We start from the raw sequence: 23,798 nt of genomic DNA, 5'->3' as shown, positions 1-23,798 counted from the left end.
GGGAAAAACATTCTGTATGAAACAGCAGAAAAAATAGAAAAAGCACACAAAATGGGAAAATTTGCAAAAATAGGTGGGATGATAACGCTTACAGTGAATATGTTCAGACATTTAAAGAAATGAAAAATGAGAACTACGTCCATCTCTGTTTTGCATACCTTGAGTCAGTGAGGAGAAACTATAAACAGCATACATAAATAAAACTCCACCAAGGAATCTTCATTCTGGTTCCATTGTCCAGTCGTTGTCACCGAGTACCATATATAATCACATCAGACAGGAACGGGAACCAAGGCATATTCAGTAAGGACTCGTTAACCTTTTAAGGAGCCACAAGATACCTGTTTGTTTTTACTTCCAGTTAATTCTGCGTAGGATTGGTGTCTTTTTTTAGGAGCAGGAATTAGTTGCTAACTCTGGGTTGGGAAATTCCTGGAGATTTTGGAGATGGAGCCTGGGAAGGGCAGGGTTTGTGTAGGGAGCTCAGCAAGGTTGCGATGATAAAGCCCACCCTCCCAAGCAGCCATTTTCTCCAGGGGACCTGATCTCTGTGGCCCGGGAGATCGCCAGACTCTACCTGGAGGTTAGCAACTGTTACAGAGGGGTTACTTTTGCTAAGCAAGGGATTCAGATTGTATTTTGTATAAGTTGAGTATATAATTGAAATGTAACATTTGTTATTGAAGGAAATGGAAGGAGAAAAGAAAGCGTGAAAGGTAAACTTCAGGCCTGTTACTGAGAAGAAACAGGAGGGGGAGGATAATATAGCAGGCATGCATCACGCAGGGCAGACGACGTTTCAACCGGCATCACTGAAAGCGGAGGACTGGCACTCTTCCGAGGCGGGGCGAGGCTGCAACGGATCCTACGGTCGGCTGAGGGAGGGAGGCGAGAGCAGGTGCGTTGCCGGGCGAAGGGAAGATGCGCCGGGCGCTTGCTCCAATCGATGCGCTCCCGCCCGCTCTCCCTCCTCCAGGCCCAACCGCCATCTTGTGAGCTGAAGCAAGAAGGAACGAGCGGGGGAGCTGCGAGCGCGGCGAAGCAGCAGGAGAGCCGCGGCAGGTATGAAGGGGGGAATCTTGTGAAGTGGCTCCGCCCACCCGAAACGCCTGGGTGGGAGCTGCCCTGGAAAGTGCCGCCAACGTGTCAGGCGTACCCGCTTTCCCTGCGCGCCCGCTGACGCCCCCGCTCCAGTACTATAGGAAAAGGCGGGCGGGCCTGGAGGAGGGAGCGGTCCGGGGACCTTCGTGTGCGCCTTCTCCCCATCCTCACCGTTACTGTATATACACTTTTTGCCGCCGCATTTCATTCCGCTGCGTGTAAATGCCGCATCCCACTGTCATGAGCAACCCACTGTCATCTTGTGCCGTACTGCCAAATATTAACGGCAGTTTGGGTTGCCGCATCAGCCACAAGAATGACCGGGGAAGGCATTTGTTTCCCAGTTTCAAAATTGTTAGATGACTAAACCGGATTAAACGGATTAGAACAAAATCCTACCTTTATATTCTCAATCCTTGCTGCCCTTTATAGAGCGAACTAAAATATAGTGTAGTTAGTCAAAGGTCTTGCGTAAAGGTAGTACCATGAAGTATTTTGGAATGTAGGTAGTAGCTCTTTACTCTCCACTAGCTATATGCATACAAAGAACGATTATAGTCCCAGAAGGTAGGATGCTGCTTGCATTGATGTAGTGAGCGCTGACTCATAAAAATGTATGCTGGAATAAATGTTCGTCTTGAAGGTGCTTCAGGATTCCCATTTTATTAGGGAGTTATGAGTTTAGCTTTCAGGGTATTTACATGTAAAACCACATATTTCTAGTTATTTTAATCAGGGATAAAGAGAGGTAATTGCACAAAGCTATCATAAATTTAGATTTTTTAAAAATCCCTTAACCCAAAATGCAAAAGAGGAGTCCTTTTGTTTCTGTTACTGAAATAAGTTCATGTCATAATGCTGGTGGAAGATTCCAGGGTTCCAAAATCTTTGGCTCAGCTAAGTTAAATTGAGCCACTATTCTTTATGTGGGTTGCATTTGCAGAGGCACAAACTTGATTTGCCACTAATTAGATCTCTTAATGTAGTCAACTATTTCAGGTATAAAATTTAACTAGATTTCCTTTTAATTTTGAAACAGAGAGAGAGAGACCACTGCATCCAGAGACAGTATTATGTTTTCAGCTGTGTACTGGAAGTTCAGTTTTGTGTGACAGTGGTCTTTTACAGGTTTGTCAGCAGCTCTGCAAGTTTTTCCAGGAGCTTTCTCATCCAGGAGGCCTCTATCTAGAAGTAATTAACCCAGTAAGGACATTTTTTGCTGTCTCTGGTGCAAAGTTCCTTCCAGTCAAGGGATGAGATTGTTTAGAACATGGGTCATGGAATTTTGAGTTGTGGTGATAATAAAAGCAGCTGCCCTGCCATGTTCATTAAATCTAAACATTTTTCTTAAACTTGCTTTTAAAGTTGCAGTCCTTTGGTTGTCTTCAAACTAGAAAACCAGATCCGTGGTCACTGGTGTGTATCCAGATCAGCAGACCTTCTGCAGCCCACTGGGTCTACTTCACTCCAAACTTCCTCCCAGGGGAGTCATGGACTTCCTTAGCCAACCATAGGCTCCATTGCCACCCAAGAATGCCAGTCTTCTGTTTTCAGTGCTGCTGGTTGAAGCATCTCCTTCCTTGCATAATGCATACCTGCTATATATTCCTCTCCCTCCTGTTTCTTCCCAGTAACAGACCAGATAGGATTTACAGCAATTGAAAACCTGCTCCTTCTGTCCCAGAACATTAGTTAAGTGACACATACCTTGATTATTTTACATCTCCTGCTCTGTGTGCCTGCACAGCAACAACTATCTTCTTCAAATGTTTCAAACATGGGCTATCTCTTCTAACCGGTTAGAATTTCTCCAGTGTAGTTTATGTAATGTTTTTATGTATTTCCTCATTTGATGTGATATGAGCATCATGTGTACGTTTTGCTAGGTAAAGGTAAAGGTAGTCTCCTGTGCAAGTACTAAGTTATTACTGACCCATGGGGGGACGTCGCATCATGACATTTTCTTGGCAGACTTTTTGTTACGGAGTGTTTTGCCATTGCCTTCCCCAGTCATCTACACTTTAGCCCCAGGAAACTGGTTTTGCTACAGCTTCATTATTCTGTCTCTAAATCCCAGTACGTTTTGCTACAGCTTCATTATTCTGTCTCTAAATCTTGTCCAGGTAGAGTAAATCCAAGCTATTAAGCTTGGTTCCTTCTTCATCTTCCCAAATCTATCAGTGTCACAGCTGTAGTTTGATCTATTTCAACTTTTAATTCCAGTCTACAGTCCCAAATATATACTTAAAATAGATTTGAATTGCACTCTGCTGCTGAAGCAATATAGATCCCTGATAGGCAAATAGGTTTATGTGAGGAAGCAATTAAGCAGTGTGGTTTAGAGGAAGCAATTAAGGAGTGTGGTTTGGAGATTGGGAACATGCTGTGGGCTTATGAGTTCCTACTCTTCAAATTCTTCTTTCCATGCCTTTCCATAAACATCTGACCTTTCGATTAAAGTCAGTGAACTAAGAAGGGTGTAACTCTGATTAAGGTTACTTTATAAATCTTCAGGCATCCAGGCAGTATTTGTTCCTCCACCCCCCCCCCCCACTGGCCATTGTGCACCAAATTGCTGACAGATATACCTAGAACAGCTTGAAAAAATAGCACAGGGCTAATAATTTAGAACCAAGCTAAACATAATTTTTAATGAGTTGGGTACTGTTCCTCTCAACCACAGAGCTACTTGGGGAAACTACTTTTAAAGCACTCTGGGGCCTGATCTGGCTCAGGACTGCAGTGTGAGAGAGAAGGAACTCCTGCCCCCACCTCATGTTTTCCTAATTCAGCTCCGAAATGGGATGTCTCCTGGCCCATTTCAGCTTAGGAAAGAGCACAGGGAGAAGGCCGAAGCCCTTCCTTCCCCCATATCATGGTAATGAGCTGAGTTGGGCCCCTGTTATAACTTAAAAAGCACTGCTCTGCAGCTATTCTGTGTCTGCAGGGAAAGCAAGTCAGGTCCATCTTCCCCAGACCCAACTTGTTAAAAACAATAATGTGTTCTGCTCTTATTTGTAAGACTAGTGTAACTTCAAGTGCTGCAGATAAAGGATTCATAGAAATCCAGTGAAACTACAATACTTTACAAATGCTTACATAGTAAGCTAAAATTGGTTTGTGCAATGTCACAAAGAAGACATCCTCACAGCATGAGTCTATTTCCTTGTCATCTCTGTTATGAATGCAGAGGCATTAGTGCCATCAATGGAGTGTCCATATGGGAGCTTTGGGCACATTTTCTTCCATCAGCCACCATTTTTCTTGTATGTTCTCCCTGCCACCTATTGGAGGGCTTTTTAAAAAATCAGTAACTTCTATTATGTTGTAGCACAAAAACATTACAACAATCTATTGCCATGATATACTAGTTTCAGTGAATTTTTTTTTCAAGTAAGCTCCCTTTTTGTTGTGGAGATATAAGGGGAAACACCTTATAAAACTCCTTTTCCATTATATCTCTGCAAGGAAAAAGGCTACTTTTAAAAAATTATACAACTAGTAGCTTGTGGCAATACAGTGTTACAACATTGCACAACAGTGGTTACCATTTTTTTAAATTCTTCCAGTGGTGCTGTAGTGAAAATGGTGACCATGAAGGACCGATGAAAGAAAAATGGCTCTGAAGTGGATGGGACCATTAAAATGCACACCTTTAAAGTATATCAAGGTGTCTGAATAGGATGGCACTTTTGCCATAAAAATCATACCAAACCAGGTTGGGTAAAGCTTGAATAATTGACAGTTAGAGGTGATGACAGTAGATGCTTAAAGGGTAAAAAGTCTGCCATATGGAAACCAATGCAGAGAAAAACCTCTGTGCTGGTACAGCCCATATTTGTCAGTACCGAAATATATTCTCTTTGAGTTACCCAACCCCAGTGGAACAGGAAAAACTGAGAAAAAAGTAACTCCTAGTAAATATCAAACTATAGTTTTCAACATTTTTTGCAACTATCAGTATTCTTCTTTTTCTTTTCTTGCTGCTAATTGGATTAAAGGCTGTTTTGATTACTATGGCATCCCATGGTGGGATTACTGACTATGAAGATGAAGTAAGGTAAAAACCACTCTGTGTTCTAAGAGGCCTAGGAAGGCATGCTCAGATTTTAATAGTCACAGAACTGCACATGATCACCAACTTCAAAATACATAGTCCACTGTAATATGCATGAAAACAAAAAATTATTTGAGATGTGTTCAGAAATAGGCTTTTCACTTGTTTAAGCACAGAAGTGTTCATTTTTATTCTGTTTATATACATACAAGTCAAATACAGCGTAAAAGCTACAACATTGGTTTAGTTAATTGTTTCAGATGAAAGTTCTAAAATGGATTATGGTAAGTATTGGAATCGTTTAGCACACACACCCTCCCCAAAAAGAGGTTTTTTAAAGAGTACACTTGTCTAGCCAGAAAAATAATCCATTGGCTAGATGAAGTGTTTATGTAAATGAGTAAGAGTTGGATCCTGTGATCTGTCAACAGAACATGCTGTTGGTCCCTCATCTTCCTTCCTCTTGCCTCCCCCCAGCAGCCATTTCCAACCGTGGGGAAGTTTATTCCCATAGCTTCACTGATTGGGAAGCTGCAGTTGGGAGGTGGAAGGGGGAGAAATTGTGTCCTCTTGCTTCTTGCTACAGTCTCCTGAACTGTTTATGAGTCCATGCAGGTCCCCAACCCTGGGAACAAACTCCCCTGGGGTCAGAAGAGGTTGTTGGAGGGAGGGAAGAACTGGGAACTGGGAAGATCCTTGCACAGATCATTCCTTGCATACTGGATCCAGATCAATATATGTCAAAGTAAATGTTCACCAGCATCCTTTCCAGACCACATAATCTTTTGTGATCAAAATATGCTTGTGCTGTTTGGTTTTTAATCATATTGATAGCAATTATTGCTCACTCCTGAGTCCTGAGATATTTAGTATGGCCATTTCAAATACTTTGTTTAAGATAGTCTAATCAAAGCCTGTGTCAGATCTGTGGCTAAATAATAGTTGTATCCAGACTACCTTCTGCAATCAGACAAGAGTCCGTTGTTTTCAAAAGATTTACTGAAAAAAGCAACCATTATAGTCCACTGCCTCAGATGCAATATCTGGGCTGGTACACGTGTATTGTTACGAATGAGAGGCAAAGAATAAGGTACAAAGTATCAAGACCCAGTAGGCCCAGCCTCCCCCCATAGTTCTCAAAACAATCCCTTTGAAGCTGAGAAAGTGAAAGTTTCCCAGGGCTGGAAAAGCTGTAGTCAAAACATTCCACTTGTGAGAGATAGCTGCTAGGGAACATCTTGGCACCTGTGAAGAAAGCACTCAGAACACTAAAAGAATTAAAATGGAGTCTCTTTGGTTACAACATATAGGGAAGCATGCTGAACCTGACAGTCTGGACTAATGTATTGATAGGTAACTGCATAGGAAATCCTGTGTGTGTTTTAAGTTTCCTCTTTTTGGAGGAGAAAAAAATCCACCCTTATATAACCTTATGCCAAAGCTTGGAGACATTTAAAAAAAAAACTTCAAATGCAGCAGCAAACATCTGGTGTGGGGTAGGGAGAAGTACAGTGTATATCTGCAAATTCTTGCATGTGACTGATGGAGTGTCTAAGTGGTAGGCTAAGGGGTCATCATACATTAATGCATATTTAAACTTGTATTACTACAGATCTCACTATAATTACCAGGACAACATGACTGATCTGGTGGCTGTTTGGGAAGTTGCTTTAAGTGATGGTGTTCACAAGATTGAATTTGAACATGGGACCACATCTGGCAAACGTGTTGTGTATGTGGATGGAAAGGTAGGACTGTTATATAAAATGCATATAGCAGTGATTACTTTTTTATCATTGGTCAGAGTAACTAAGGGAGCATTGCTAAGACTTCAGATTTCAGTGAGTCTGAGCTATGCTGTGACTAAGTATCAGATATAACAGTGTAGTCCTAAAAACATTTTCCTGGGAGTAAGCTCATTGAATAGACTCAAGTAGGATTCTGAGACTTGTTTTAGGGTAGCACTATAATTGCCATTTTCCAATTTGAAATTAAAGTTCTGTGCTAGGATCCAAAAAGGGATATGCACTGACAACCAAACTGCACTAGATGTCTTTTAATAAGTCAGGTCCTGGTTCCCCAGACCCAACTCATTTTCCCCACAGCCACACAGCAACTGCAAAGAACATCCATCCATTTAAAACTCTGGAGAGCCCGATTCAACTTGGGACCATGGCACAGAGGAAGGAGGGGCTCCTGTGCCCCCCCACACCATTTTCCTGAGTCAGAAAGGCCCTGTAGGAGCTATTTGGCACTCTTTGGAACTGTATGTACTGTGGTACATGCACAAGCAACTGCAAAAAGGAAGACCCCTCCGCTCCCTATTTTGGGAAACCCAGAGCCAGCCCATTAAAGAGCATCTTAAGTAATCTCTCCCTTAGAGAACCTGTGCACCTGCCCTTGCAAAGTTTTGCTTTCACTGTTTTCGGTAATGACTGCCAAGCCACTTCTTGAACTGAATGGAGGTTTATGTAACGGGAACTTCTCAATGAAAATCAGCACAGAATTCCAGCAGCCTGTGTTGTTTTCTCCAGTATGTCCATTCTTTATGATAGATATTCTTCTGGACAAATTAAATGTATCTTATTCCCCAGTGAAATATAACTTTCACCTGCCTCTCAGATGAGAGAGATGCATGCATATGTTTGAAAGTACAATCATCGATAGATTGCAGTATACATCCCAATGTCTAAAACCATTTACCTTATTCACTTGTATCTTGCATCCAGTATTATGCTTTGAAATTAAAACATTAAAGTAATTGTATGCCATATTTACCCCAAAGGAAGGTGACCCCCCTCCAAAAGAAAGTTATACACAAAAAAGATTTTTATTATTGTACATAACTGTTACTTGTTTGTGAATTTAAGACGACCCCCTGTTTTTCTTGCTGGCACTCTTGTGCGGGGGGGCTAGTCTTCTTTTTAGGTAAATAGAATATGTTACTGAGGACCTGGTTGATTGGGAATTTGGCTCATGTGGTAGAACATGAAAGACTCCTCGGGTCCAGTTTATCTCAGTTTTACAGAAAACCAGTTCACAGTAATGTTAACTCAGCTCTGACCGTGTTTTCACCAGTGAAGCAAGCTGTTGATTTATACTAAAACGCAATGTCCCTTTTTTCCAGGAAATAATGAGAAAAGAATGGATGTTCAAACTAGTAGGAAAAGAGACATTTACTGTTGGAGAAGCCAAGACAAAAGCTACAGTTAACATTGATGCGGTCAGTGGCTTTGCATATGAGTATACCTTGGAAATCAATGGAAAGAGCCTCAAGAAGTACATGGAGAACAGGTCAAAGACCACAAACACTTGGATGTTAACCCTGGATGGTGCAGATTGTAGGATTGTATTAGGTAGGCTGTTCTTCCACAGTATCTTGTTTGTCTCTTGTCTGGTTCCTTATATTTTTATTCAGTTGTGCTGTGGTGCTCTTGAGAGAATATCCATCCGCCTTGAGTCTTGGCGAGTAAATAAATCAATAGATCGATTTGCAGTTTGGGGAAATAGCCCCCAAAGCAAATCCACTTGTGCTTTGCCCTCAATGGCTTCCAGAACTAGTGCAGGGTATTCTTGATCAGGAAGGAATTTTGTATCGCTTTATACATTTTAGTTAGTTGAGCTAGTAGTGACTGTTTTGCTGTGCTATCCTCTGGCTACAGTACTGTCGTTGTTAGTGATGTATTTTAAACTATGCAGTGTTGGTTTCATTGTAATGTTGCAGTGGAATCTGTGAGAAATACTTGCTGAAATATCAAGAATCAGAGGGTGTTTGAATAAGATTTCCATTGTTTTGGAGTAGGGCTTTTATTGCTCTCTAGAGCACCTTACCCTTCTCTATAGCTACCAATTGTAGACTAAATTATTCAAAATAATTAAAAATAGCAAAATTACTATACAAATTATGCAAATTAGAGTAATTTATACAAGCCGCAAAATCCAATATTTTTGCTACAGCAAGGCCATGAGAGAGCATCAGCAGAGTAGTAACACCCTAAAGACTAAATCTATAAGCTGTTCTTATATGGATATTCATGGGATTACACTGTCCATTTAAAGCAAGAACCTAGTAATAATGGAAGGGGAAAATTGGATTATGAAAGAAAGTTAGCTGTGGATTTATGGAGAATTCTTTTTCCATGTAACAATAGCCTGGAAAATAGAACTGTTCTATTGTAGGTTGTGTCCAGAGCAGAAGGGTTTTGTGTGTGTGTGTGTGTGTGATTTATACTTAGATGTATCACAAAAGCCTTGCTTAGTAAACTCTTCAGTGTGCATCATGACCCCATTTATGGACAGAGAGTAGCTGCATGAAAAGTAGTACCTCCTTTGAACAGGTACTGACTTGGCTAATGGGATAAATGTCTCAAGATACCCATCCTCTTCATCTTCATTGCTTTGATTTGTAACCCAGTCACCATAAACACCTCTCTGATGTCTGGTAATTTCCTTTTATTAATGAAGGGCATTGGTCTCTGGCATCATATCATTTCTGCCAACTTCAGAGTTCTGCAGGGAGACCCAGGTCCCTTTGCCATCTATTCTCTTTGTATTGCATTGCACTCTGTTGGAAATATTAGTGGATGAAAATGGTGGAGCTGCATTGTAGCACGATGATAAAAGAATGAAAACTTGACCATAGAACTCTGAAAGAAGGAATTGCATCTGTACAGCACATGTACAAGCAAGCCAAATCAAATGAACATAACCTGCAAAGGAAGAGTTGTCATCTAAACAAACCTATTGTGCTTAAAACTTCATAATATAGAACAAGTCATATTACAGTCCTTTTTGATGTCTTATTTTTACAGAGAAAGACACAATGGACGTCTGGTGCAATGGTAAAAAAATGGAAACGGCGGTATGTAACTTTTAAGAACATTAACTTCAGGGGGGGAAATTGAACAGTCATCAATAATAGATGCATATTTGTTGGTATTCCCTGCCACCACTTCTAACATGTATAGAATTGGGTCAGCTAAAATGCAAAGACAATGTTGAAATAGTTAAAATACCCTAAAGCAAGGAAATGGACACTGGAGTAATTCCTATTTTGAGAACAATAGTAGCCCTTGGTTTCCAGCCAATTGTGGCCACTCTGAACACAAGCCTGTGCTTTAGAACAGTTCTTGAGTGGCTAACACATGCTTGCAGTATTTCATAGATCCAGAGAAGTTAGCTGTGTTCGTCTGTAGTTGCAAAATAGTCAAGAGTCCAGTAGCACCTTTAAGACTAACCAACTTTATTGTAGCATAAGCTACAATATTGTAGCTTTATTGTAGCATTAACTTTATTGTAGCATAAGCTTTCGAGAACCACAGCTCTCTTCGTCAGATGAGACAAAGGATCATACTTGAAGGATTATACTTGAAGAACAGGTAGCACATAGGAGCACATACTTAAAGCAACTGATAGTACGTAAGGCAACATAATGGTGAAGTCTATGGTCCCTAACGTATTAGTGAAGCATCTCTTTGGGACCCCTCCCTACAATTCAGATGCATCTGATGAAGAGAGCCGTGCTTATGCTACAGTAAAGTTGGTTAGTCTTAAAGGTGCTACTGGACTCTCCAGTATTTCAGAGTATTTGAATACTGTTTCAATTTTTGCCTCCCTTTTTTGTTCCAGGGTGAATTCGTAGAAGATGGGACAGAGACCCATTTTAGTATTGGAAACCATGATTGTTGCATTAAAGCGGTTAGTAGTGGGAAGAGAAGGGAAGGAATTATTCATACGCTCATTGTAGATGATAGAGAAATCCCAGAAGCTTTGGAATAAACTTCAGATGTTCGGAGTCTGACTGCTGCAGATACAAAGATCAGGGATTTTCAATTACTGTGGTAATTGACAATATATACTACTTGGTACATTTTGTATGTGCTGTTTTACTTTCTAGTTGTTGTATATTAAATTTATTGGAGGATCAGATAAAAATGTAAAGTTATATACAACTCCAGCATTCCTAGCTATTTTGTAAATTATATAAATATATATTATGACACTAAAGGGGAATTTTGACTAACATACAAATAAATGGTTTACATGGAAAATTTTAATAAAATAAAAATGCAGAATGGTGACTTGTGTTTTTAAATATTCAGATGATTCTTTTCAAATCCTTAAAAGTGTTTCATCTGTTTTTCAGAATGTGTAGCATTAAGCTGCTTTATTTTAGCAAATGTGTTTGAAACTATGGTTATCAATAGTAATTCACTCATAATCCAGCTGCACAAACTGGAGCCCTTTAGTCTGCCTCCTCTGCTAGCTATTGGCCAGTACAAATGCACAGTCTTGACTAGCATGCATGCAGGTTATTCATTCTCTAAACCATAGTAGACTGTACTTATGGGCCTGGTGAGAAGCAGAGCCAACTAGATCTGTTTATGGGAGGCATGCATGAATTATGGCTGTTCGCTATTGAAACAAAATCCTTGTAATACTTTTTATTAGGGCCGACCAAAATGGTATCACATGGATTTTGGGTGAGCCAATATGCCTGTTTCCAACTTTTTGCTTGTTTGCTGGTGGTCAGCCGAAGGGAAGGGGTGATCCATTGAGTTCTATAGTTATCCATTTCTGTATGTGCAGCTCTCCCAGGAAAAGAAACTGAAAGTCAAAAGGCCAACAACACATGAAAGTCAGAAGCTGTAGTAGCTTTGCACATTCCCATTCTTGTGTGTGTGTTTACAGCTTGAGAATTTTACTGAATTTTGTAATACCTACAGTTATAATGCCATTACCTTTCGTTCCAAATGCTATTATTTCACTGTTTAGTTTGTTATCGTAATCTAATTGCCACTGGTGACTAAATGAACTTGTGGACTCCTGCTAAAAGATCCTCTTAAAATGCATGAGGATTTCTGCTTGTAACTTGAGTCTCTAGAAAAAAAAATGTGGCTTTATGATAACCAAATTAAGATCTTCATTTATAAAGAAACACACAGTTCAGAACCATGTTTCCTGTACTGCTCTCCTGTTCTGTGTTAGAACAGTGTTTCAGGTACATTTAAGAAAACTCACTGTAGGGCAAGAAATTGAATGACATTTCCAGATACCTTTCAACAAGGTTCTATCATGTCTGTAAAGCCACTGGGACATGTCATCCAGAGATATGGGCTGAGTTGCCACCAGTATGCGAATGACATTTAGCTCTTTGTGCTTCCAGCAGATCCAGGAGAGGCTATGAAAACTGATGCCTTGGGATGGATGAGGGCTAATAAGCTGAAACTGAATCCCAACAAAACAGAGGTGCTGCTGGTGGTGGGGGAGGTTTGACCCAGGAATGGGGATATCTCCTGTTCTGGATGGGGTTGTACTCCCCCTAAAGAAGTAGGTTTAGAGCTTCAGCTGCTGCTGGAACCAGGCCTCCTGTTGGATAAACAGGTGGCAACGGTAGCCAGGAGCATCTTTCACCAGCTCTGGCTGGTGAGCCTGCTGTTTCCTTCCTGGGCAGGAAAGATCTTGCGACTGTGGTGTATGCCAGATTAGATTACTGCAGTGCACTAAGGTTGTCCTTGAAGACTGTTCAGGAGCTGCAGTTGGTACAAACTGCTGCAGCCAGAGTGTTGACTGGAATGGGTTGCAGGGACCATAGTTTTGTTCCATCTACACTGGTTCCCAGTTCGCATCCGAGCCCAACTCACTGTGCTAGTATTGACCTTTAAAGCACTATACAGCATACCTTAAGGACTGCCTTCTCCCATATGAACCTACTCATCAACTCCAGTCATCTTCAGAGGCCTTGCTTCAGGTCCCCCCATCATCCAAGGCTAGATAGGTGGCAACCTGAGAAAGGGCCTCCTTGGCCATGGCACTAGAATTCTGGAACTCCCTCCCCAGGGAGAGTCACATGTCTTCCTCTAGCATTGTCTTCCACTAGTGGGTACAGTCTTTCTTGTTCCATTTGACATACCCCCATAAACTCTTATTGGCCCTCTTCCTTGATGTTTGTGTCTGTTTTTAAGTCTATGTTTTTAGGTGTATTTATATATACATTTTAATTATTTGTTGTTTGCTGTCTTGGGGACCCTATTTTGGGTGGAAAGGCGACACATAAATGTTTTAAATAAATAAAATACTCGTTGGTATCCCCCCCCACCAAATTCCACCCACCTCAGGTATCACCCATGTATCTCCAGGCATTTCCCACACTGGCATTGGTAATCTTATTTTTAAGCATATAATACATAATGTGGATTAATTATAAGAATTTGCTAAGATAGGGAAATTATTAAAGATGGCATTACAAAAAATGTTTTTAGTATTTTTCACATCACCTACATCAGTTAGCCTCTCTCAGTGAATGCAACATTTGTAGCTTTAAGACCTTGGTGGTGGTGGAGAGTGCCCTCAAGTCAGAGTTGACTTATGGCTACCCCTGGTGGGGTTTTCATGGCAAGAGACTACCAAAGGTGGTTTGCCATTGCCTGCCTCTGCAGCCCTGGTCTTCGTTGGAGGTCTCCCATCCAATTACTAACCAAGGCCAACCCCGCTTAGCTTCTGAGATCTGATGAGATCAGGCTCACTTGGGCTATCCAGATCAGGGAATTAAGGTCTTAAGCATCTTAAAAGGTCACATGTAACACTAACATCTTAGGCTAAATATCCATCCTATGTATGTGCCAATATATCTGCAATTAGTTTTGGCCTAAAATGAAATTCTGTGCTATTATAGTCACTGGTATAATCTTACCTAAGCATGTATACAGTGGCATGACAGGATCTGACCATTATATTAAATTAATTAAGTACTAATTAATTAAATATTAATTAAACATGTTTAACAGAACCCTCTGTAAAACACAGATCATTGGTTGGATCCCACTGAAAATTTCCACACACACAAGCGGGGAACTGCAGCAGAAAGACGGAGGTGGGTAACTTGCGCTTCTGCAGATGGAAATCCATCCATACATACACAAAATAAAATTCTCAGATAGTTTGTAGTATTTTAATATATGGTTGTCAGTGCAGTTCTGTTGTAAATTATTACATGGTTTTAAGCTTCCTTTGCTGAAGTTGCTTATTAAGCAATTAAGATAATTTAAATCACTGCACAACAAGGTTTTTCATTTTACTGAAGGACTGCTATGTGTAGATGTCAACACAAACACAGCCTGGTGCCCACAGTCTGATGTAATGTGTGATATCATATTTTCTGGGCTGATGACTGCAAATTTGTCTTCTCTCCTGGATTCCAAATCAAGGAACAAGTCAACAAATACAGGGGTAGAGCCTGCTCCCTATTAAAAATGACAAAGGTTTCAGGGTTGTGAATATCGTCAACTACACTATCATAGAGTTTCATTCCACTTGCATTAATTAATGGTGGTACCACGTAGCTCCGATTGCCCCTAGTATATAAGCCTGTTACAACTTCTGCCTCAAATGCACAGATCAGGTGGTCCATTTCACACTTTTCCCTGGTATCTGCCACAAGGTTCCTGGGATTCTTGTTAAAGTAGATGCCAGAGCCATACTTCTGGTCTGAAAAGAAAAAAGACAGTTGAAGTAGGTTATGTTCTCTTCATGGCAACACTGCAAAATGTGTGTTGGATTCTGCATCATCTTTCTCCTGCTTTCAGTCACACCTCAAGTACAATCCTCAAGAACAGGTAACAACTCTGATACATTCTAAGATTGTATCCTAAGGTTGCATCCTAAGTAGCTCTTCAGCTTGATGGGGAGGTCTATTATTCCTGGGGATTTCCCTGTCTAGCTGCAACCCTTCCCCTGATGCGGAATCTTATGCTGTTACCAAGGATCTCCCAGCCTTTCAAGATCTGCATTTCAGGTGACATGAGCACTGAAGAGGAAAAGGGAGGTGGAAAATATCTGTTCCAGAAGTCGAATTTGTTATTCTTTGGGTTCACTTTTGTTCACCTTACATGGTATAACCACTTTGACATTTTAAAAATATGGAAATAATCATGTGGGCGATGCAGGAACCTAAAATCCAGCTCTGTCTCTTGGATCGGCGAGGGAATTACAAAAATAGTGAAATGTTAAATTTTGTGTCTCTTGCTTTTGTGAAGAAAGATCATATGGATATACTTAATTATAATGACTAGATAGTATGTACTTTTGCTCTTCTGTACTGTCTTTAAAATGCTTAAATGGGCATTCTCTATGTATCCATATGGCTGTCAAATTGTGAAAATTATTTTTGCAACATTCTAGCTACTAATGAGGATATTTAATATATGTATATACCACATTTACCAAATAAGTTCAAAAGTGCAGAGGTTTACCTTGTGAAGAACTGTAGGTTGTCTGAAATCCAGTTTTGCATACCAGACTGCAATATTGAGCTGGGACACGATGATATAGCCTATGGGTTACTGGCCTTCCACTATTCTTTCCTTCTATTTTTCTTTTAATCCTTTGGAAAGTAGATTCTAAGACAGGATTATATATTTTCTCTATCTGCAATAAACATTAACAATTTATTATCCTCTGGCTTTATATCTGCAGTACAACGTGTGTGCGTGTGTGCTGCCCTCAGTACATTATCCATACATCTAATTCTCAGCATGGCTCTACCTGTGGATACTTAAGTCTGGAGACTGGAGCTATGAACAGACAAGGGAGATCTTTCTACAAACCTGAGAAAAGCCCCAGGTTTGCAGAAAAATCTGAAATATTAAAAAAAAAATTACATGGGCGGGAACTCCACAAAATAACAAAAGCAGCACCTATACCTTTAAGAAGCTCTGCACTGGCCATCATGCACACATTTATTTATTTAGATCCCGCCTTTCTCCCCAGCGAGGACCCAAAGCAGCTGATATCATTCTCCTCTCTTCCATTTTATCCTTGCAAAAACACTGTGAAGTAGGTTAGGCTGAGAGTGTTTGACTGGCCCAAGGTCATCCAGCAAACTTCTATATGGTAGAAGTGCGATTTGAACCTGGGTCTTCCCAGATCCTTGTTGGATATGTTATCCACTACGCTATAGTAAATGGTTGCTCTAGCCTAAGATGCGGTTATCCTGATTCATTACATAGTTAAGATCCTCTCTGCTTTCTAGGGATCAAATTGATTTTTGTTTTCCAAATATGACCTTCTAAATTCCCGATGATTTTGTCATACGATTTTTTCAGAATGACTTATCTGTTGATCGCTTATTTACCTTGAGAACACGGAGACCAGCTTTTTCAAGCTGTTTTTCTTTGTCTTTGAATTCTTGAAGGTAGGACTCTATTGGAGTGACTTGGTAACAGTATTTGCTCGTCATCTCTGTGCAGTCTTCTTGTCGGGGATCATTTCCCAAATGGCCTGGATGCAGATAATAGGATAGGCTTAATACCAGTCAAAGTAAGAATTCCACTTTGGACTGACCATACATTTATCAGAAAGGGATGCTACCAATCAACTTTTTCCTTAATAAAGGAGAGAACGATACCCTCTGAGAGACAGAATGAATGCTATTGGTTGTTCCTTTAATAAAGGCCTCTTCATGGCAAGCAGAAGTATTTCCCTGCAAGTGACACCTAGAGAACCTTTAATTAAGCCAAAATTTTTAAGCGATTAATGGCAATAGATTAAGTTAAGCATACACTTAGAACATGAATTTTATTTACTAAGGTGCAGGAACTATAGCTTATGAAAGTGTACAGTCCTGCTGGCATTATGAGATACAATCAATGTATATCTCTTGATATAAACAAATCATCTGATTTTTGCAGATATCTCTGTTAACATCCTCGAATGAAGATTGTTTCTGAGATTCTTTAATATATAATCTGTTATTTGTCTTTTCAGTGTTTACAAAGTATGGTAGCTTTACTTTTAACTCTTAGACCATCCCAATCACCTTTTCAGTTACAGTAAGCTGGCCATTAAATCAGTAGATGTGAAACGTTCTTCTGAATGAGCCCAGAATGCTGTAGTTTTGTTTTGGCACCGATACTCCATGTATGCTGATCTTCTATATGATTTATGACAGTGCAGTCCATAGTGATTAAGAATATACAAAATCTCACTCAACATGACACCTCCCCTATAAAAGTATCATTCCCTCTTATTTCTGGCTATGCATTAAATGATCAGGCAGGAGCACTAAAGTTTCCTCCATGAAAAGTTACCATTGAAGGCCTAATCCAGTCTTCCAGAAATCAACCTAATCAAAAAAGCTTCTATGACAATGAAGTTCCTTCCAAGCCCTTCTCAAAATCATGCATCATGGAGTCACCACTGTGACCTAATGTCTTGCACTGACAAAAGGCCAAAACACAGATGTGAACAAATACGCCGTTACCAGAGAGATGGATTTTGCTTGATCATTGGTTGAAGTAGGGAGCCCTGCTCACAGTAACTAAGACGTAACCAGCAGCCTAACATCTCACAAGGTATTCTGTCTGTGCACTTTTGTAATGGAACCCCCAACCATGAAGGTTAGCAGAATTATATGCTTCAAGCATCCCTGTGTTAGTGATCAAGAAATGTTTGTAAAATATAATTGGGCTTCAGTGTACTTTGAGAGGGCTCGGTCAGGGGGATAGATTTTTCTTCAGAGAAACAATAATGTGTACTCAGTTATTCATTATTACCTCTGTTTTTGCAATTTGAGTAACTCATTCTTTTTGCATTGAGTTAGATCCCATGATCCATGGATGCAAAGATTATGGATCTTTCCCACATTTGCTGGATCCAGCCCACTGTACAGCTCCAGCATTTGGACTAGGATTAGCAAAGGAGGCAGCAGGGACTCAAGACAAAGGACACTCAAGGACAGACCAAGAGTCATGGACTAGAAGGCTGTCTTTAAACATCAGACAGCTGAGTGTTCTGATAAGTCAAATTCTTCACCAGATTCTTGGCTCTCTGAGGCACTCATATTTGTCATAAATGGAGGGTGCAATCTCACATACCATCTCCCTTCAGGCATTCTTGGTCAGCTGCATTCTGTAGCATGAATTCGATTGCAAATGTTGCATCAATCACAGCTTGGGGGGAACCTTCAATCTCTAATGCTGACCCCTGTTTAGTCAAACTCTCCAATATAGTGATACCAAAATGTTGTTGCAGATGGGACAGTTCAACAGGCTGACTTTGGCCAAGGTTTAGATGGCTGTAATTTCTTATAACAATTTGGTGTGTGTCTTCAACCTGTATTATGTTTTTGAGCCACAATCCTGCTTCTTCCAGAGCTTCACGACTGCGTCCAATGAGTTCTACAAATGGCCCATTTTTCTCAGAACTTGCACCGGCTTGTATGTCAGTCTGTATCTCTGGAAAAATAGTTGGTGCAAATTTGTTATTTTTAATCTCAAAGAAATAAAAACAATAGGTGCATAAGAAACTTCATTTTTTTGTAAATCTCCATTTCTTCTTCAAATGTTTACCATCAGGATCTCCACTAATTTTAAGTGTTGTCTATTTCTTACCCATAGCATCCATATTGCTACAGTCCATTCTTTCATCGAGTGAGTTTGTGATCGACATAACCTTGGTACAGAAAGCCTTTAAAAAGAGGAGAAACAAACAATTGTATATTGGTATAATATGGCTACTAGGGTAGGCTCATTTCTAATGGGCGATGGTAGTAGTTGTGCTTGTTTTAATGCATCTTTACCTCTTAGGATCAAAACAGGAAGTTGGAAAACAAAATCCTTCCCTATAGTAAGTACATTAGGTAAAGGTAAAGGTAGTCCCCTGTGCAAGCACTGAGTCATTACTGACCCATGGGGGGACATTGCATCACGACGTTTTCTTGGCAGACTTTTTATGGGGTGGTTTGCCATTGCCTTCCCCAGTCATCTACACTTTACCCCCAGGAAACTGGGTACTCATTTTACCAACCTCAGAAGGATGGAAGGCTGAGTCAACCTTGAGCTGGCTACCTGAACCCAGCTTCCGCCGGGATCGAACTCGGGTCATGAGCAGAGCTTGGGCTGCAGTACTGCAGCTTACCACTCTGTGCTTTATTCTTTATTAACCCCAATCAGTGTGTTCCAGATCTATAATGGGGAAATGTTACAAAATACATGAACATTGAGCATGCTTTCAAGTATTATGCAAACTATGCTATATTACATAGGATAATCAGCAACATTTCCATTTCTTGATTGTTTGAGTTGTTGTTCTTGAAGCTGAAAAATGTTTAACATTTGTTAGGGCTGAAATCTAAAAATGGTTGTACCTGTTCAGGATTGCACAGGGCTTAACAAATTCCAGGATTAGGCCACTGTGGCATCTGATATTTTTAACGACGATTTTTATTGCAGTGTATCTTAGTGACCCTTGATGGAAGCTTATTTATCATTTCACATCAGAACATGTTCTGTTGTGTCATACAAAAACAAAAGGCATGATGTTCTTGACATGGTTTCTTATGTATATTTTATATTGCTCAATTGTGGCAGATGAATTGATAAAAATAAATTTCATAACCAGTTGCTTTCTATACTGGCTTCAAGATTCAATTAAACAGAGTTTTATAAATGCAATAATGAAATTATAATAAATCAGACAGAAGTTATGTTAGGGTTAGAGGTTAAGTTTTAGTTGGGATAATGGCAGCCAAGATTACCTCTACATTTATTTATATGCTCCAGTATTTGTCATAGTATAAATAACTTTACAAGAATGTCAAAAGATGTTAGGGTTAGTTTTGTGGCAGCAATCATTAGAAGATGTGTTTATTAAAATATAAATCTCTGAAAGCTGAAAAATGAGTCCGGCCCTAAATTTCTGGGTTAATCCCTAGATCCATAGAAAATTTGTCAAGCCCTGAAGTAGCATATACAATACATCTCTTCAGCATCTGAGAACAGAAAATGATAAAGAATAAGAAATTGCTTGAAATCAATGCTCAGGCACGGTAGTATTTTTGCCATACTTATTTGCAGTCAGCTGTAAATCTCTTGCCTTATAAGCATCATCATCATCATGAGGAATCACAATATATACAGCTGGCTTTTCCCCAGAATGTTCCTGTGCAAAATGTATGATTTGCTCCACCATAATATCTGCCACTTCATCCTTCGGCAAATGTAAATCTTCCATTCCAAAGGGAGGGAAAGAAATGGAGGGAAACTGCTGCTCCTGAGTCTTGAGAAGGCTTTTAGAAACTGCGGCTTTTAGTGCCTGAGGAAAAGGTAGAGTCATATAAAAGCCAGGGTTTTTATTTTTATACAAACACACACATTTACACACACACTCACACACACACACACATATTTCAAAGGTGGTAAAATCGGACAGGTAATAGCAAAAGATTTCACCTGCTGTGTGTTGCGCTCATTTTGAGAGGGCCATATCATATGGAGCACAAAGTCACAGGCAATGTTGTATCCTTTGGTGCATATAAGTTTGGGGTATTCCGCCGGATGTTTCTGTAATTCAGAAAGGAATTGTTCCTGCATAGGTGAGCCTGCTTTTTCCAGGATTGCTCTTGAAATGGTTCCTTGTGAAAGATCATCTTGCACAATCACAGAGTTGATAATAATGGCAGTCTGGAAGAAAATACCACAAAATCTAAAGCCATTTCATTTGAGAGGGACAGGTACAGTTTCTATGTAATGCATTTCCATATCTATCACGTTTTTATCCTGCCCTTTCTCCAAGCAACTCAGGATGGTAGAAGCCTTTCAGATAAACTTTGAATACCTCCAGTATTCAAAGTTGGCCAGTACAGGTATCCTCAGAAAGCCAAGGCACTCACACTATTCATCTATAATATCATAAGCATATCTACTTATCAACCATGTTGAAAATTGGTGTTAATCCAACCTTACTTTAGAGGAAGTTCCTCTAGCTTAAAGGAGCCTTCCTCCAACTTAAGTTGCTCTTCCATTGGAAGAAGGCTCCCAAGGCTAGAGGAAGGCTTCAAACTGTTCTCAGGTGGAAGGGCAGGATTCAGACATGTGGGATTTTCTCCAGTTAAAGCATCTTTTAACAAACCGTTTTGTGCACATACTGCAGTAGAGTGGAGCATGAGGGGGGAAAGATACAGGTTGCAGGATTCCACCCATCTTTAACCAAGACCTGCCGCTATCTATCACACTATGCTGCTCACCTACAGCTTGTGAACACATAAACCAAGTCATTGTTAGCAAATTAATCAGCACTCCATGCCTCATGGCTGCATCAAAGAAAGTTAATTGTGGAATCGGCCTTTGGCTTCAGACTCTGTAATTCATATCTGTACAAATATGGAGACTTACTTGCTGATTTTCTATATTCCCTTTTTTGATTTGTAGGCAGAGATTGTTCACTGTGATGGAATCTGATGCTCCTCTCAAAGGCGCTATATCATTAACACCAAGCAGCTCTTCACAAGCCTTTTTCATTACTTCAACCGTGGACTCATCAGTGCTCACAAGGTGGATTTCTTGCAAGTAGCCAAATAATGGGGCTAGCTGAATAAAATTCTTTATAGTCCGGACAACCACTTGAGCACATAAGTCCAATGGGAAGTTGAAGAATCCTGAGCTCAGTGCAGGCATGGCTACAGACTTGATATTGTTTTCTGGTGCATTAACGTATTTCAGAATATTTATAATAGCTGTTTCAAGTCTGAGGCAACATTCCTCCCTCTGGTCTTCAGACCACCTTGGACCTACTATATGGATTACTTGCTTGCAAGGGAGTCTTCCCCCACTAGTGACTGCAATTTGGCCAGCGCAGAGGCGTCCGTTCTTTTCAATGAAACGCTTGCACTGCTCTTCAATTTCTGGTCCTCCAGCTTTCAGGAGGGTAAATGCAAGGCCTCCAAAATGATGCAGGTTTTCATTGGCTGCATTCACCAAAGCATCAGCTTCATGCCTGGCCAGGTCATCTAACAAGACTGAAACTGCAACTCCTTCTTTCAAGTTTTTTCTATACACTTCAGTGGGGTTCCTTACACCTTTAAGGATAGTTATACAACCAAACTTCTTTTGAAGCAGACTGCATAGGTAGTTCTCTCTTCTCTTAAGGATGGCATAAACGTAGCTGCTGATTGAAATGGATAAGATTTCCTCATCCATAGACATGCCATTTTCTACAGGATGAAATAAAGGCGTAAAAAAATGGGTTTTCTAAACAAAACAAATCTTTCTTCCTGCTAACTTTTATAGGTTTTGTTTTCTATCTAGAATGGCTTCAGAAAAGAGAGGAAAATTATCGCCCAGTTAATCATATTCACAAAGCAAATGCTTTAATATCAATTGTATTTATTAATCTATTTATTTATAATGAAAGATCAGCTAATAGCCCAAACCTAAAAGTTGCAGAGCTGGTAAATAATTGGTTTGGCTGAAGTACTACATCAGCTATGTCAGCAATACATGTTACATGCAAGCCAAAGGTTTTGCCAGGATTATCACAGCACTCAGGCCCATGAGGACAGTGATTTGTGGATATCCTATGTACAAGTTAGAATCTCAGGGGAGGGGTAGACTAAATAAGTCCTTAGAGTACAACAGTACAAGACTGTAATTCAACTGCCCTATAGTGCTAATCGCTGAGATTTGGAGCTAGATGATTGGAAAGGTGATCATTGAAGCCCTGAGCTAGAGTTTATTTATGCTGCCATACTAAAGAGCGTTACACTCTTTTAAATCCATTGAAGTCAATGGGCTTAGAAGGCCTAAGTCTGCTTAGGATGACACTGTATGTGCAGTGCAGTGGAGGGGTATGTGGGAAACTGCTTTATATTTGCCAGGATACTACAAGATATTAGGCACCTGATCAAGACAATTTTGCCTCTTCCCAGGGGTCATTTCGTAGAAAAAGAGCTGGAGGAACTTATTAGCATGACTTATTAGCCTAACTCATTAGCATATGCCACACCCCTCAGCATCACCAGAAGTGTTATTAGCATAACAGATTTGCATATGCCACACCCCCTGACATCACCTATCCTGGCTGTTTTGGACCCAATCCTGACTATTCAGGGCTGAAATTGGGCCCAAAATGGCAAAAAGGAGCTGAAAATGGCTAGAAAGGGGCCTAAAATGGTCAGAATCAGGCCACTGCTGAGTGGGAGAGTGATCTACCACCCGTCAGAGGCCCGATCCGGGCTGTTTCGGCCCCAATTCAGGCCGAAATGGGCCCAAAATGGCCGAGAGTCAGGTGGGCAGGCCCACCTGACATGTGACCTCTTTGGGGAACTGCTGGAACTGCGTTCCTGCACGTTCCCTCTCAAAATGAACCCTGCCTCTTCCCCTTTTCTCTTCTTTAATTGATACTCAACCTCCCTCTATATTCTTTGCCATCTGGAATGCAATAAGCATACTTAGCAGTCATAAACCCATTTACTATATGATATGATTAAGATGATTCCCTCCCCTCAGAGAACAATGCATAGGAGGATGGCAAAACAGCACAACACATATTCCTGTTGTGTGGGAATCTGAACAGGAGACCTGGCCCTAAGTGGCTCACCCTTCTGCTCCTGAAAAGTAGAAGAGTTGATTCAAATTGCTAATACGTGACAAGAGGCATAAAGAGAGCTCTCTACCTGTATTCTTTCCTGTTGTCTCAGAACTGGAAGCCTGGGGAACCAAAATAAAAATATAATCAGAGTTAACTCTACCGTGGATCAATGTTTGTGCATTTTATTCCCTATTCGAACACCCTTTCTTCAACAAGTCTCTCAGAGAGAGAAAGCACACACCAGTTCAACAGTCACTTCTTCTGAGATAATTTTCCA

General features: G+C 40.4%; 2 protein-coding genes across 2 annotated transcripts; one reads left to right on the top strand and one right to left on the bottom strand.

Moving 5' to 3' along the window:
• Positions 1–856: 856 nt before the first annotated feature.
• Positions 857–11,238, top strand: FAIM (Fas apoptotic inhibitory molecule). The gene is made up of 5 exons (XM_054971988.1): positions 857–1,062; positions 6,771–6,906; positions 8,286–8,514; positions 9,970–10,019; positions 10,787–11,238. The coding sequence occupies exons 1-5, from the start codon at positions 947–949 to the stop codon at positions 10,934–10,936; spliced, it is 681 nt and encodes a 226-aa protein (XP_054827963.1). The 5' UTR covers positions 857–946; the 3' UTR covers positions 10,937–11,238.
• Positions 11,239–14,306: 3,068 nt separating this feature from the next.
• On the bottom strand, positions 14,307–22,131 carry PARP9 (poly(ADP-ribose) polymerase family member 9). The gene is made up of 8 exons (XM_054972863.1): positions 21,328–22,131; positions 20,386–20,616; positions 20,030–20,248; positions 18,547–18,622; positions 18,031–18,390; positions 16,290–16,435; positions 15,409–15,583; positions 14,307–14,644 (listed from the first exon to the last, which is right to left on the bottom strand). The coding sequence occupies exons 1-8, from the start codon at positions 22,129–22,131 to the stop codon at positions 14,307–14,309; spliced, it is 2,349 nt and encodes a 782-aa protein (XP_054828838.1).
• Between the last annotated feature and the right edge of the window lie 1,667 nt (positions 22,132–23,798).

Source organism: Eublepharis macularius, chromosome 2, assembly GCF_028583425.1.
Source record: "Eublepharis macularius isolate TG4126 chromosome 2, MPM_Emac_v1.0, whole genome shotgun sequence".
Lineage (NCBI taxonomy): Eukaryota > Metazoa > Chordata > Lepidosauria > Squamata > Eublepharidae > Eublepharis > Eublepharis macularius.
The sequence above is the reverse complement of the archived record's forward strand: the minus strand, read 5'-3'. Positions and strand labels throughout refer to the sequence as shown.

Bases quoted from the DNA above. Each gene is read 5' to 3' on its own strand.
- FAIM (XM_054971988.1), top strand. From the start codon at position 947: ATGCGCTCCCGCCCGCTCTCCCTCCTCCAGGCCCAACCGCCATCTTGT. The intron at 1,063-6,770 runs GTATGAAGGGGG...GTATTACTACAG, and splicing joins CAGCAGGAGAGCCGCGGCAG to ATCTCACTATAATTACCAGG. The intron at 10,020-10,786 runs GTATGTAACTTT...TTTTTGTTCCAG, and splicing joins GTAAAAAAATGGAAACGGCG to GGTGAATTCGTAGAAGATGG.
- PARP9 (XM_054972863.1), bottom strand. From the start codon at position 22,131: ATGGATGAGGAAATCTTATCCATTTCAATCAGCAGCTACGTTTATGCC. The intron at 18,623-20,029 runs GCAAGAGATTTA...CTCTTTTTAAAG, and splicing joins ATGATGATGATGCTTATAAG to GCTTTCTGTACCAAGGTTAT. The intron at 16,436-18,030 runs GTATGTGAGATT...ATCTGCATCCAG, and splicing joins AGAATGCCTGAAGGGAGATG to GCCATTTGGGAAATGATCCC.